The 14,255-nt window shown below is 38.5% G+C and overlaps 1 protein-coding gene across 1 annotated transcript; it reads right to left on the bottom strand.

Annotated features, from left to right (window-relative positions):
• Window positions 1–965: 965 nt before the first annotated feature.
• Window positions 966–11,548, bottom strand: LOC127858477 (uncharacterized). Its single transcript, XM_052395665.1, has 12 exons — window positions 11,165–11,548; window positions 9,810–9,937; window positions 8,774–8,955; window positions 8,261–8,371; window positions 7,386–7,616; window positions 6,947–7,107; window positions 4,501–4,692; window positions 4,022–4,191; window positions 3,214–3,399; window positions 2,600–2,875; window positions 1,685–1,810; window positions 966–1,130 (listed from the first exon to the last, which is right to left on the bottom strand). The coding sequence occupies exons 1-12, from the start codon at window positions 11,430–11,432 to the stop codon at window positions 966–968; spliced, it is 2,196 nt and encodes a 731-aa protein (XP_052251625.1). The 5' UTR covers window positions 11,433–11,548.
• Between the last annotated feature and the right edge of the window lie 2,707 nt (window positions 11,549–14,255).

Raw genomic sequence — 14,255 nt, 5'->3', positions numbered from 1 at the left:
ATTCATAAAATGGTGATTGCAAATATTTTATATATAATATAAACTAGATCTCATAATACAATTTTGTTATATTTTCTATATTTTCATTAAGTCTAAAAAGGAGCTTGTTGTTTGTTTTTTCTAAGATATCGCTTTAACAACCGTATTATTCTAAACAGTGAAAACACACCTCGACAATTGCTTGTAGACAAACTCTCAATACATGTGAATGGGTTGTGTTTATTTAAAAATGCGATTTAAAAGCGATAACTTAATTTTAAAATAATGAATTGCGTCTAAGGTTATGTAATTGCGAATAACCTAAGTGCCTTCGGCGCTTTGATTGTTCCTCTATATGTTATTTGTTTATAATTCTACATATTCCATGCTATAACAGCCCGTGTATATGTTTTTTGTAGCTGCTTATCCTGTTTTGACATTTCTGAATATCCAATGAAATATGGAGAAAATTCCCCGTCGGTTCTCAGAATAAATGAGTGGATCTAAGAAGATGCGTTTAGTGCTATGATTAATTTTATATTTTTTTTACACATCTAGAAGAGGATGAGTAGAAAGTCTCCTAATTATGACATGCTCCGTAACTATAGACTTAACTGTACTTTCCTTTCAATACATGCATATGAACCTGTGCTAAAATTTTAAAGGAACACTTTTTGTTTACATTATCGAGTAATTATGTTTCTCAATAAAATTCAAGTATTTTTTATACTTCTATATTTAGAACAGCTTGTAAATTACATGCAATAGTGTTGTAACTTAATTTGAGAGAAGATCGATCGATATTCTAGACATTTCTATATAATTTTAAAACGACAAGAATATTTCGGAAGGAATCATATAATGGCATTTGTTAAACTTATTTTGTACTATGAATTTAAGTCCTTTTGGCGTTGTAATGACGTCTTACGAGAGTCTTTGCTTGAATTTCGATTGTCTTAACGAATGTTTATAGTGGTGTCAAACTACTACATGGGTTTATAATTCTTCACTCGGTCCATGGGTAGAGAGTGCAACATCTGACATCGAATGTGGTTGTGGTTCTTGAGCAGCACGTTCTTATTGCACGAGACGCACGGAACTACGGTGACGAACACTTTCCCGCCGGGAACCGGCTTCTCGTCTGGGTTGATCTGCGAATTTATAGATATACTACGCTTTACACATTTGTAGATCATCCGCATCCACATAATGCATGTGCGTTAAGTGTCGTCCCAGATTAGCCTGTGCAGTCCGCACAAGCTAATCGGGGACAAAATTGTCCGCTGTTATAATAGTTTTCGTTAATTTGCATATTTGCACTCATCTTAGTATTTCCAGCAAGTATCGTCTAGTTTAATGGTTGTTGCGCGAACTTGTATTGACGCATACGACGTGATGACGTGGATCAAACCAAACAGTGTATGAATTAGCCACATGTAACGAGTTTCAAAACTGTATATGCCAACTTATGAGAAATTTAAGAAGTTGTCATAGATTTTGATGACATTTTCAGGCTATTGTTAGTCATGGTACGTCAAAATATATCGCACGTCATGACTTAAAATTTACACCGTAATGAAGAATAATGTAGTATTGTTAAAAGCATTTACCGAACAATAATTTTTAAACAACTATTGTATGATTTTTCGCAAAACTAATTTGCATTGGATTTATGGAACGAAAGTGAGTATTTCAATAATAATACCCAGAAGTCTCTATGGTTCTTCATGACAGGAAGTCGATCCAGCTCCTCATCCGTCCCTCCATACTTGTAGTGAAACTCTCGAATACGGTTCTCCAGGGTGTTAGGCGTCACGCTTCGACGGTCAAACTGCAACCAATCAAATACAATAGTGTTAAGCCGCTTGTGACACAGTATGAATAACAAGACTAATTGCATATTATTGTGATTGTCTAAAAAGCTGTGTTTTGCCAGTCACGACAACATACGCTTCTACGGTAAACTACCTACCGTAGAATGGTATGTTGACCTGGCTAAACACTCCAGGATGTATCAGGTAAACTACCTACCGTAGAATGGTATGTTGACCTGGCTAAACACTCCAGGATGTATCAGGTAAACTACATACCGTAGAATGGTATGTTGACCTGACTAAACACTCCAGTATGTATCATTTACAGGTATTGAAGGAACGTTTTTTGGTAATTTCTTTTGGCCGTTTAAATAAACCAATTATTGAATAAGTTGCATACTTGTTGTTGAAGTGTTATTTGCAAAGAAATTACTGCAATGAGAAGTGGTTGAATATTAATATCGGTCACAGTTTGCCAATATATAATCGCGCCTAATCACCTTCGGCGCAGTAATATACACATGTACGTGTAAATAGTTCCGAGTGTAGCTCAATCTCATCACTGGCGACATTTATAAATACATCACGATGGTTAATTCGAACATTATGGTTGCTTTATCTTAAGAAATGTTTTTATTTTTCACTGTACAAGTTTATCCATAAAATATGCATACAACATTTCAATTATGTTTAAATTTCCCGTTATTGAGGCAAATAAATCAGCTATTAACTATATATCATCCAAATCTGGAAGGTTTTACAAGTGAGCGCATTGGTTAAGCACTGCGATGATTTGGGTTCCTAACCTGTAGTGTTTTATATGTATTGGTACTGGCGGCGCTTTTATACGTGGTTGGCCTCGTTAGAGCGCCTTTATACGTGGTTGGTCTCGTAAAAGCGCTTTTATTCGTGGTTGGTCTTGTTGGGTGTAAGGTCGTCCGACTTCTGCAGCCAGTTTTGAAGGTCGCCGGACGTGTGCTGGTGTACGCTGGATCGAACTTCTCGAAAAACTCATCTTCTTCGTCTATTACGTCACGAATCAGTGTCGTCATATCCGGTTCTGACATACCATCGTCCAGCAACTTAACGGTTTCAAATAAGACGAAGTGAAAAATGGATCAATCATCCAACAAATATGTTATCAAAACACGGCTGCAAGCCTCTTTTGGTATCGAAAAAAGCTTCAAGAGGTACAATTGTTCTAGTATAAACTTTTCAAAATAAACTGACATCGTAAATAACTAGATTCTTGTTATATTCCCTAGCATTTCGTTTATACTTCTCAGCTTTAAGTAACATTGAAACTCCTTAAAAAGGCAACGATTTTGTTTTTCAATGTTTTAACAAAAATCAAGAGTGTTCATTTACATTTAAAAACTAAATCTTTAAAGTGAATATATATTACACTCATAGAACATACCGAGGTGTAATCCCGGTTCCTCGTGCTCAACAGCACGCGCGGGTCTCGCCGATCCATCATTTTGGCGAAGTTACGCACAAGGCGGTTACCATAGCGACGGTATCTAAGAACGTTATATTCCTCGTCCAACACGCGTTCTGCTTGGTTGGACACGTCGACGTCATTGCTGACTGGCGTCACGGAAAACTAAACGTATTTTGTCACGTTAGCATGCTTGCATTTTATTGGTATAAAATACGAAATAATGATAACAATAGTACAAGTAGTAGTTGTATAAGTATTACTAGTAGCAGTAGTAGCAGCAAAAGTATTAGCTCATTTTTTAGTATTCGTCATTTAAAATGATATGTTTAGCAATTATTGCAATTAATACCATAAGGAATGTAAGTCATTTGTTTCGCTAGAATCGCCAACAAATATGCTAGGAAGGTCAGCTAAACTTGGAAAAACATTTTCACCATTTTCCACGATATCCAATTTATTGAGAATACTCCGTTTTTGTAGAAAACTTCCAAATCCCAAGTTTACATTTTTCTTAAGTTTAGTTTAGCCAATTTTACTTGAAGGGAATAGTAGCGGGTGTAGCAAATGACCGTAAACTTTACATTACTCTGTGATTTTTTCTAAATTAATAGAAAACTCTGGAATAAAAGTTAAGGATTTTCGCAATAATTAGGATCTGTCGGATTTGTATTAATAAACAACATTTTATTAAGCCTCAACAATGGTATCCACATGTAGAGTTTTGATAACTGGATGCTACACTGGTATTCACATCAAGTTGAAGCATCTTTCTTCAACTACTCACCCTCATTATCATGTCCTCGAGTTCCTTCTGACTGGACACGAAGGTTCCCTCCATGCGCAGTTTCACCATCAGCTCGCTCATAGGGTCGCGCAGCTGGTGCAGACTCAGCGGCTTCCGGCCGTTCTTCACCGATGCCAGGCAGCCTCGCCTCACGTACTTTGGAGCCGGCGCTTGAAGAAGAGATCGAGTTCTGCTTGAGAAACTGGTGTAAGTCGTCAGCATTGATATTATAGATATACTAGTAGCGCATTCAAATAATAAGAAATACAAATCCATTTAAGAAAGGGCCGTAACATCTTCCCGCGTTTGAGCAAATTCGCTAAACCATATGGAACGATGCACTGTATAAGTGGAAGACAGACTCTCCAGATTGTTCAATCGTTTACATTTGTATTTCAAATTGCTTTTTTGCCAACCAGATAATATATTATTTATTTATCAAATGCAAATGCAAAACTTCCGGAGCCCAGCTTTAGTACCCCCAAACTCCTGCGTCCTCTCCCGAATGCTCTTCCTCAGCGCCGCCCGCTCCTTCATCAGCTCTTTGTACATGAGCGCCCGGGGATCGCTGTGTGGCGCTAGGGCCGCCTTGTCCTGCTTAAAGTACTCGAGCAGCTCCAACATGACCGACTCCCGCTGCCGCTGCCGCTCCACGTTCAGCGTAACACTCACTGGGAGGTAAGCGATTTAAGTTAAACAACAACAAGCAAAAATTTACGACACTAAATTTTCGATGCATTTTTTTTCAAAAAAAAACACCTAAATATTCGTCCGAAATTAAATTTGCAAGAATATACGGAAACATGGTATATTTGAACGCTTTCGGATCCCGACAAATATAAATATCACGCCATCTACAAAATACTCTTCTCTCATTGGCTGTTTGACGTCACATGCTGACCCCATATATTCTATATGGTGTCAGTAAAGTATATGGGGCAGTAGAAACATTCAAAATGGCCGCCCGGAATCGTCGATTAAACAGTAACAGCGCATTTGGATTTTCTACTGCTTATCGATATGAGGCTGTATAAAATAACTGGCTGCTCAAATATGTTTAGTACTCTGTGAGCAGCCAAAAAAATATTGTTGAAGGTGAATCCTCTTCTACATGCACAGTAGACTCAGGAGTGCCCCAGGGTACAGTGCTCGGTCCTCTACTATTTTTGTGCCACATCAACGACCTACCAAAAAGTGTAACATCACAAGTAAGTCTCTTCGCCGACGATTGTCTTTTGTATCGACCAATAAACTCTTTTGAAGATCATATCAACTTACAAAAGGACTTACATTCACTTGAAAAATGGTAAAAAAACTGGGGAATGAGGTTTAACGAAACAAAGAGTTATCTCATGTCAATGCATAGACAACGTGTACCATCAACATTTAACTATTCTCTGAACAACCATTTCTTAAAACAATTTGAAGATAATCCATATCTAGGAGTCCAGATCAGTGAAAACTTAAAGTGGTCAACACATGTTAATAAAGTCTGTAACAGAGCAAGCAGTATTCTTGGATTCATGAGGAGAAACTTAAGACACAGCAACAAAAACTTCAAAGATCAGGCATACATATCACTAGTACGTTCAATTTTGGACTATGCAAGCATTGTGTGGGATCCATATCTTCAAAAAGACATTGACAAACTGGAAGGAGTACAACGGCATGAAGCACGTTTTGTCTGTAACAACTACAAAAGCAAGAGCAGCGTAACAGAAATGCTCAAAGAACTGAAATGGCAACCATTGAAGGACCGACGTAGAGACCAACAATTGGTTTTCTTCCACAAGATCATCTTCGACCTGGTGGCCGTTCCCGCTGACAATCTCCTAGAAGTCAACAAACGCCCACAACGTAACCATAATTCTAAATCCATCAAACTGGCAACAAGTAACACTGACATTTATAAATACTCTTTTATTCCGCGTACTATTATGGACTGGAACTCTTTACCAGACAGTGTAGTGACTTGTACTAAAAGTGACCAATTCAAAAGTGTTCTAATTAAATCGTGCTACTAACATTTTAACATCAAAGGGCACACACCACACCCTCGACAAGTTTTGCTCATAAGTGAGCTAGTTTCGAGTACCATACAGATACAGATACAGACAATGACCTACAAAAGGACTTTCCGCGCTTTTCCTTTAGTTGGGTTCGTTATCAAAAATGAGTTTGAAGAGCAGAAACTTGAGATGCAGAATGACAGCACAATTTTCAGTGAAACTTACAAATAAAAATTTAACTAGTGAAGATATTCATATGACATGCATGGATTAGCGAAATATGTGTACTCAACTTTCATGGAGAGTTATTTTAAGCCATAAACATTTAGTGTTCAACATAGATAATTTAAGTCAATGTGTGTTTCCGAGTGGACCGTTTTCATGTCAACTTTACAAGAAAGAATAGTGGCAGGATTCTTGGTCAAAAATGGTAAATGACAAACATGGTTTGATTTATATGTTAGTGGATCTGCGTTTTATCAGATTCATATGCATATTCTGCTTATTATGTTTGTTTAAACACAAGACCAAAACAACGTAACTGTAAACACATGTCTTTAAAAGGTAAATAGATTTTTGTACTAATAACCCAGCTCCTAACATTACCCCCCACAAATTTTGGCCTAACTCAGAAGCAGAAAATTGAGATGGAAAGTTGTTGGCGTGATATAATCGTTACAGGGTTAGTTACTGACCCGATACGGGATATACGGTTCTGTGGAAAACCATATTGGGGCGAGACCGAAGGACCCAATATGGTTTTCCACAGAACCGTATATCCCGTATCGGGTCAGTAACTAACCCTGTAACTATTATTATCGGATATTATACCACGCTAGTAAAGGACCTGGGCATTTGATAGACATATACATTCCACTGGATAAGTTTGCTGGAAGTTATTGAAAAATGCATGAACCTGCTTCCGCCTTCTCTTTCGCCTCTTTCTCGGCAAGTGTGTAAAGCGTCTTGAAGAGCGGAACCTTGCCACTGAGGTTGGAGTCGAGGCGGTGCTGCATCTTCATCAGCACGTATGCCCATATCACGTGAGCCGCGTGTGGGTAGCGCTTGATAACCCTCCTGTAAATTAAACGGGAGACGGAGGTTAAATACTTGAAATATTACCTTCTAATTAAGTCATTATTATCATAATCATCAAAATAATCATCACCATCATCATCATCATCATCATCACCATCATCATCGTCAGTATCAGCATTATCAGTATCACCACCAGCACCACCAATACCACCAACACCACTAACACCACCAACAAGAGCAAAATAACCAAGAAGTAATAAGGGTATGTCCACCAAAATCACGTTCTCATTGGCGATATGGACAATCCCGACTCGTACCGGAAAGACCTCAGGTTCAGCATGTACACGTCACAATCGTGCAAGCACCGCATACTGGCCATATGCGTGCGCAGATTTAGCATGATTTCCGTTATGCCGAGAACCTCGCGTCTCTGGATGGCGCAAATGCTCACTTCCTGTTTCTTAGTGGCACCATTTTCTCGCGCCGTCCGTCTCGAAACCTCCCCTCCAAACTCGTACTGCCGCTGATAGAACCGCCGGCGGGAATCTCTGGAAAAATATATAATTGATCTGAAGAATACAGAGGTTATTTGTTGGTTTTGGTAGATAGATTTTTATTAATCATATTTTCAACGTTTACAAACGTTCTAATATGGATCAAATGCTCGTGTTTTGATGGAATACGAACGTTATGCCGACAAGTTAACTAAATGCTTATATTGTATAAATGTATGTACATAACAATTGTATTACTAATCTGCTCCACTGCGGTGAGTGAGTATTTGTTTTCTAGATCGCCCATTTTCATCACGTGCTTTTTACTGAACAATGTCTTACTATTCTTGGTGTTTCTGAAACTACTTTCACAATAATAGGCTTCGTGAATGGTTTATTGCAGCATAAAACACTGTTTATTTTCTTCTTGGTATGTAGTAAACAAGACGTGCGTCGTGGTAGAATACAATTACAGCAAGATTATGATATACTACGTACAACGTGGTATAATGAAATTATGCCGTGATCGATATATTGGAAAACGAAGTGATGTAAAATAGATATAGGATTCATGACTGATATGTTTTTTACTATTTTACTGCTAAGCATAAGCACAGCATTGATCAATTCCAAATGTTAAGACCACATGACACGATACAAATACACCACTGCCGCACGCAATTAAGTGATGTCTTTACCTTAGCCAATCGCACTCATTGTAGTAAACGTCCCCAAGCGCCTCGAAGGGCCAGTAGGTCGGGTACTGGAGGCGGTGGCGGCTCGGCTCCACGATCATCTCCGCACTTCCGCTGGATATTGGAGCAGAAGGTCGTTAACGGTCCGTACGTTTGTATGATAAATGGTCATTTGACATTGAGCGATATGCACTTTCAGATGAACATGAATTGGTAGATACGTTGATAAGCAAAGCAAAATACACACCACATACGTACATAATCATGAAATAACTGAGTGAAATTTTAAAAGTGTGTGAACGAATGTATTTACTTACTTAAAAAATGTATATGACCGCGTCATGCGAAAATGGGTTTTATGTCATATGCTGCAGCGCTTTGCTAGCCGCTCATGAGACCGCTAAACCTTGCGCGACCTTTTGACGGACATGGTAGCCCCTGCAGCTACGCTGGCCGCATATGGCATAAAAGCCATTTTCGCATGACACGGCTTTAATAATAAACGCTTAAATTAACCTGACTATGAAAGCCAGTCTATTGATGGCATCGCCCTGCTTGACGATAAAGTTTCCCGCAAGATGGCGCTCAATCTTCAGTCCGATCTGCAGCATACCACGTGTGTGTAAAGGAAGACCACTGAAGAACGGATGCATGTCAACGAAGTTTATCATTGTTGTCGTCTCTTTCTCCTGATGCGACTGGGTGAGGAAAAGATACATTTATTATCTGTGTTATTTTGACTATTCGAGAATATGAAGTGGGAAATAGAACACAATCAGTGAGATGAATCATTTTGTCACATAATATGTAGAATACGTTTATGCCATAAACTACTGAAAACGCAAAACAAACTTAAGTGTTCGCTGTCATTGTGAGCACGCGCTATAGCGTCAAAGCAAATGGAGACAAATAATATGTTCATGAGCTCGTACGCATCGTGGCTGTTTCCGTCCAGAAGATGATGCAAAATGAAAAATGTGCAAGTGACATTTAAATCACATTGCATATAAAATGTACATTACTTGTGCGATCAATGCTTTATCTTTTTTCTCTAAAATATTCGTAATTATTTATTATTTAAAGGTATTGTTTATAAGAATGCAACATTTGAAGAATGATCTAAGCATCGTCCGAAAAAAAAAATCAGTAGTGATACACATTTCAATTCGATTTTTTCTGACATAAGCAGATTATACTGAAAACAAATGTTGTTAAGACCCAAACATTAAAGTGTCTTGTTCTGAGAAAAATGGGCTTAATGCTTGTGCGTAAAGTGCCGTCCCAGATTAGCCTGTGCAGTCCGCACAGGCTAATCAGGGACGACACTTTCCGCTTATATGGCATTTTTAGTTTCAAGTAAGTCTCTCCTTAAAAAAAATTAAGTTTAGGCGGAAAGTATCGTCCCTGATTAGCCTGTGCGGACTGCACAGGCCTATCTGGGACGACACTTTACGCACATATATTATGCCGAGTTCTATCAGAACAAGACACATTTAAGAGTAACTTAAAATTTCCGGATAATATTTGACATAGCATATGATATAGTGGTTACCTTGACAAACTCGTTGAACGTGTGTTCATTGATCACCATGACGTCGGTGGCCTCGTCGGCTATGACGGACGCGCTGAACACGTTGTCTTCGTCCAACAGCGTCTCTTCGTCGAAATATTTTCCTTTCTCTGAAGTAACAGGTTATGTTTAATTGTGAACCGTCTAAAAGATAAAATGACATAATAATAGAAAGAGAATGTTTCTTTGTTTTAGACGTATTGTCGTGAAATTATTTTCTCAGTCACTAGACCGCGAATGTCTGCTTGATCCGCGATACAAAACACGCGAAAGATGTTTCAATGCGTCCGAGAATTCGCTCTACGTGCATTTATTTATAGTGTTTGGTTTATTTTGAAACGATAAAAGGGGATTGAAAGATACTTCACTTTTTAATTAGTGTTGTTTTATTATTAGACGACGAAGACAAAGGTGTACACAATTTTTATTGTTCTGTTATTATTAGAAAACAACGACGTAGGTACACACCGTTGTTGGACAATGCATTTTAAAAGAAAATGTGACTCCTTTGGTAAATATTATCAGCTTGTGCGAGAACTAGATCTGCATGCGGAAGAATTCAAGAATTTCTGTGCAATAATATATGAGCCGTGCTCTGTGAAAAGGGGGTTTAATGAATGTGCGCAAAGTTCGGTCCCTGATAAGCCTGTGTAGTCCGCACAGGCTAATCAAGGATGACACTTTCCGCGTTTATAATATCTGTCGTTAAAAAAAAGCCTCGTCTTTACAAAAATCTAGTTCTGGCGAATAGGTTGTCCCTGATTAACCTGTGCGGACTGCACATTATAATCTGGAACGTCACCTTGCGCGCATGCATTAAACCCTCTTTTCACAGAGCACGGCCCATATTTGTTTGTTTTTTTCGTATTTATCATGTTAATTTTCAGAGTTTCAAGTCGGAAATATGCTTCACCACGGCTTATTGTTGCGTCTTTGGTTCAGCGTTCAGTGCCAATAACGTGACAAAAACGCTATTTGAGGGAAGTTTTACGCGCGCGAAAGACGTTCTCGTTTAGGCGTCGGTCACATAGAAGAATACAGTTTCAACGCGGGATAATTAGTTAATTCAACGTACATGCATCTCAAAACATTCATTTATGTTCGCTTGCACATGGACTACCAGCTAAAAGTGAGAAAATGAGCACTTTCAACAGCGCTTGAGCGAATGAAAATGTGTAATATTCATTTGAATAACCCAAACAATAGCCATATAGTTTACGGCTTGAAGCGGGGACCTCATCACATGTATTAACTGCTTGAAAAAAATAGTGTGAAAAAAGCTACATTACAAAAATATAATAGATGTTTTGAACCTGTCGATATAGGTTATCGCCTACCATAGTTCAAAACAAACTTTCCCAAACGAGATCTCGCTTTTTTCTTCTGGGAGCTTTTGGATTGGCGCGATTTTTGAGTAGCCGTCTGCAGACGACTTAACACTTCCGGCGTGGCTTCCTGTGAACGTTCTTGGGTTTCTGTTTGGCCTTCGCGGGCGACTTTGTCGACATCACGTGGCAGCTTAGGCGTGCTGTTCGATGGGGGTGAATGAATTCCTTTCGTTTGTGGAATTATTTTGACGTCATCTACCGTATCATTTCCTATCATGATGTCAGATTCAGCGTCACTCGCATCATTTTCTGGTTGTTCGGGCACCGGTTCGTAGGCCTAATTAAGAGTTAAGTTATAAGAAGTAAGTAATATTGTGTTTATCTAATCAAACTGGTACTATGTAAGTTTTAATGCAATTACCTTTTTAACCTTCAATTTACTAGTGCGAAGAGCTACCACATACTATTATTCCTCAGAATGTACGTAAACAAAATGTTGCATAAGTAAGTATGTTTATGCGGTTTCATGCGATCAAGACGCTGTTTACGCACTTTAAGAACACTCGAATCCAAATGGTTGTACATTGTAAACTAATAGGAACATCTCAACAGCGTATCCTGGGAATAACCAATAATTGGTGCGTAAAAACAAGATACATGCATTACATACGCCGCATGCGTGGTAATCGAACCCAGAACTTCATGAACGCTAAGCGAATCTCTATTCATTACTACACCGCGGCCTTAATTGATTACCTCCGACGTGCGGGACGGCGCCGTGCGTCGCGATGTACCGGAAGCAGCCGACTTCGGCTTCAGACTTTCTTTCTCGCCCAGGGTCGCTGCAATCAAGACATTCTCGATGGAACTTCCGGTACTCTGGCGACGTTTACCCTGCGCGATGAATGGGTTGACATATATGGAGGCGGATCCGCGTAACAGGATGAAAAACCGTAACGGCTCCGAGCTGGCAACGGAACCAAGAAACTAATATTTTACTTGTAACCGGGTAATGCATTTATAACAGCGCTGGACTACACACCCGAGGATCGCGAGGCTTGATTATAGGCCACATACATTATGTGGTCATTGATCATGATATTATTTCTTAGGCCATTATCCCACTACCTCTGATTCGTGAAGGGATGTTGTCAGTCACTCTTCTATTTCTTGCAAACTATCCCAAGAAAAGTGTGAATAAGTAAATTGATCGCCGTGATTGGGAAAAGTATTGTAACAAAGCAAACTTGTGAGATTGGCCCGCCATGATTAAATTGATAGTGACGAGGCTTTTTGGCATAAGTTACGCACAATGGCTTTGTCTTACCAAAGGTTGTTACTTCATATTGAGAAGACATGTATGACGAATATGTTCTTACACTTAAAGACGGCGAATGATATCATTGGAGTTCATAGCAATACTGACATGAATACATTACAACTATTGCACTCTGGATCAGCAGACGATTTATTACGGAGGATTCCGGAGAATTCCTGATATAGTCGATTTATCACGCTTATAACTATTGGTGAGAAGCAGTTGCACGTATAAAAATGTATTGGAATTAAAATGTGTTATGACATATTAAGACAGATATAAGACGTACGCCCGCATTATTTATTGTGTGTACCAGGTACCATTGCAATATTAAAGAATGATATTCTTTATTGCAATCTGTAGGTATATTTATTTATTAAATGTTAAAAACCATTTGTTCAGCTTATTATAGCACAAAAACTAATCTTTTCATTCATGGGGTATTCTACAATGTGCAAGGATATAGGCACGTCATCATCTTAAATTTGACGAGCTATGCGCGTATGGGAACCTATCATCAGTATTTAATTACCCCCCCCCCCCCCCCCCCCCCCTGAGTATTTGAGAAGATTATTAAGAAATTAAAGCGGGTCAGACCGCCCATTCATGTAAATAATTAAAATATCATATTCATTATAACCATTGTTACGAAAATTTGAACTGTGATAATACATCGTCTCCATGTATGTTAAACGATTTATCACGCGATATTATCCATGTTTTCAATTCATGATATTGTAAGTGTGGATGGTTTAACAAAGGCTCCATGCGCTAGTAAATACGAAAGCACACGTTCGACTTATAACTGGTGAGCACATATTTTTATAAACATTTTTTTTATTAACGGTCTCAATGATAATATAAAGCTGTCACTTCAATAAATGTGGTGTTCCAAAGTTAAAGAAAGGTTTGCGAAACTGTATCAAAACGGATGTTAATGTTAATGTTGAGCGACTGCTTTTTCGCTCATATTTGACCTGACATTGCTTATATACACTATAAATACCTTCGCCTTTCCTTTCAGTTGTCCGTGTTATTATGTCAATTGCGTAAATGGGTATACAAATATATGGATATTGGAAATTACAATAATTAATGGTTAATATTAAACGTCTGGTTATCAAACTACAAAAAACGTGTTTTATTTATTTATAACATTTCTTCTGTGCGTTTTTCATTTAAATTATTTTTTGCAGTCAACTTTAAAATGAGTTAAAACCCTAAATTTAATGAATTTACAAGATAATTGACGTTTAAACCACTGCAGTAATAGCAGAGCGAGAGCAGTACATTTGTTTTCAATAATACTTAGGCTTTCGATGCAATCGAGTTGAAATACATATGTTCAACCCAACTTGCAAGGAATTGTAAAACATTAATTTAAATAAAGGACAAACTTTGATGCGGAAATAGTACGAACCCCGCCCTGCGTCTCCCTTGTTGCAACATGAGCTCATCCTTATCCAGAGAAAGAGCCGAAGAGTTCCGTATAACCGCCTTTACTGCAGCTGAAGTTGGCAAATAATATAACAAATAAGCTTATACGACTGTAAATTGACAGGTTGACCAACAAACAGACATAGTGATGCACAGACAGACATAGGGATGCACAGACAGACATAGGGATGCACAGACAGACAGACAGACAGACAGACAGACAGACAGACAGACAGACAGACAGACAGACAGACACACTGCTTAAAACATCGATTGTGATACCAGTTGCGCAACGATGCATTAACTTGTCCGATCAATTTTTTTTTACGAACATGCTACTTTAAA

The sequence above is a fragment of the Dreissena polymorpha genome, chromosome 14, assembly GCF_020536995.1.
Source record: "Dreissena polymorpha isolate Duluth1 chromosome 14, UMN_Dpol_1.0, whole genome shotgun sequence".
Lineage (NCBI taxonomy): Eukaryota > Metazoa > Mollusca > Bivalvia > Myida > Dreissenidae > Dreissena > Dreissena polymorpha.
Note: the sequence above shows the minus strand (reverse complement) of the source record. Positions and strands in the feature narration are given on the sequence as shown.

What these genes read in the sequence shown, in the direction of transcription:
- LOC127858477 (XM_052395665.1), bottom strand. Translation starts at nt 11,432, where the DNA reads ATGATAGGAAATGATACGGTAGATGACGTCAAAATAATTCCACAAACG. An exon ending in AAAGTTTGTTTTGAACTATG is followed by an intron (nt 9,938 to 11,164) that starts GTAGGCGATAAC and finishes CTGTTACTTCAG; the next exon opens with AGAAAGGAAAATATTTCGAC. An exon ending in GGAACCGGGATTACACCTCG is followed by an intron (nt 2,876 to 3,213) that starts GTATGTTCTATG and finishes GAAACCGTTAAG; the next exon opens with TTGCTGGACGATGGTATGTC.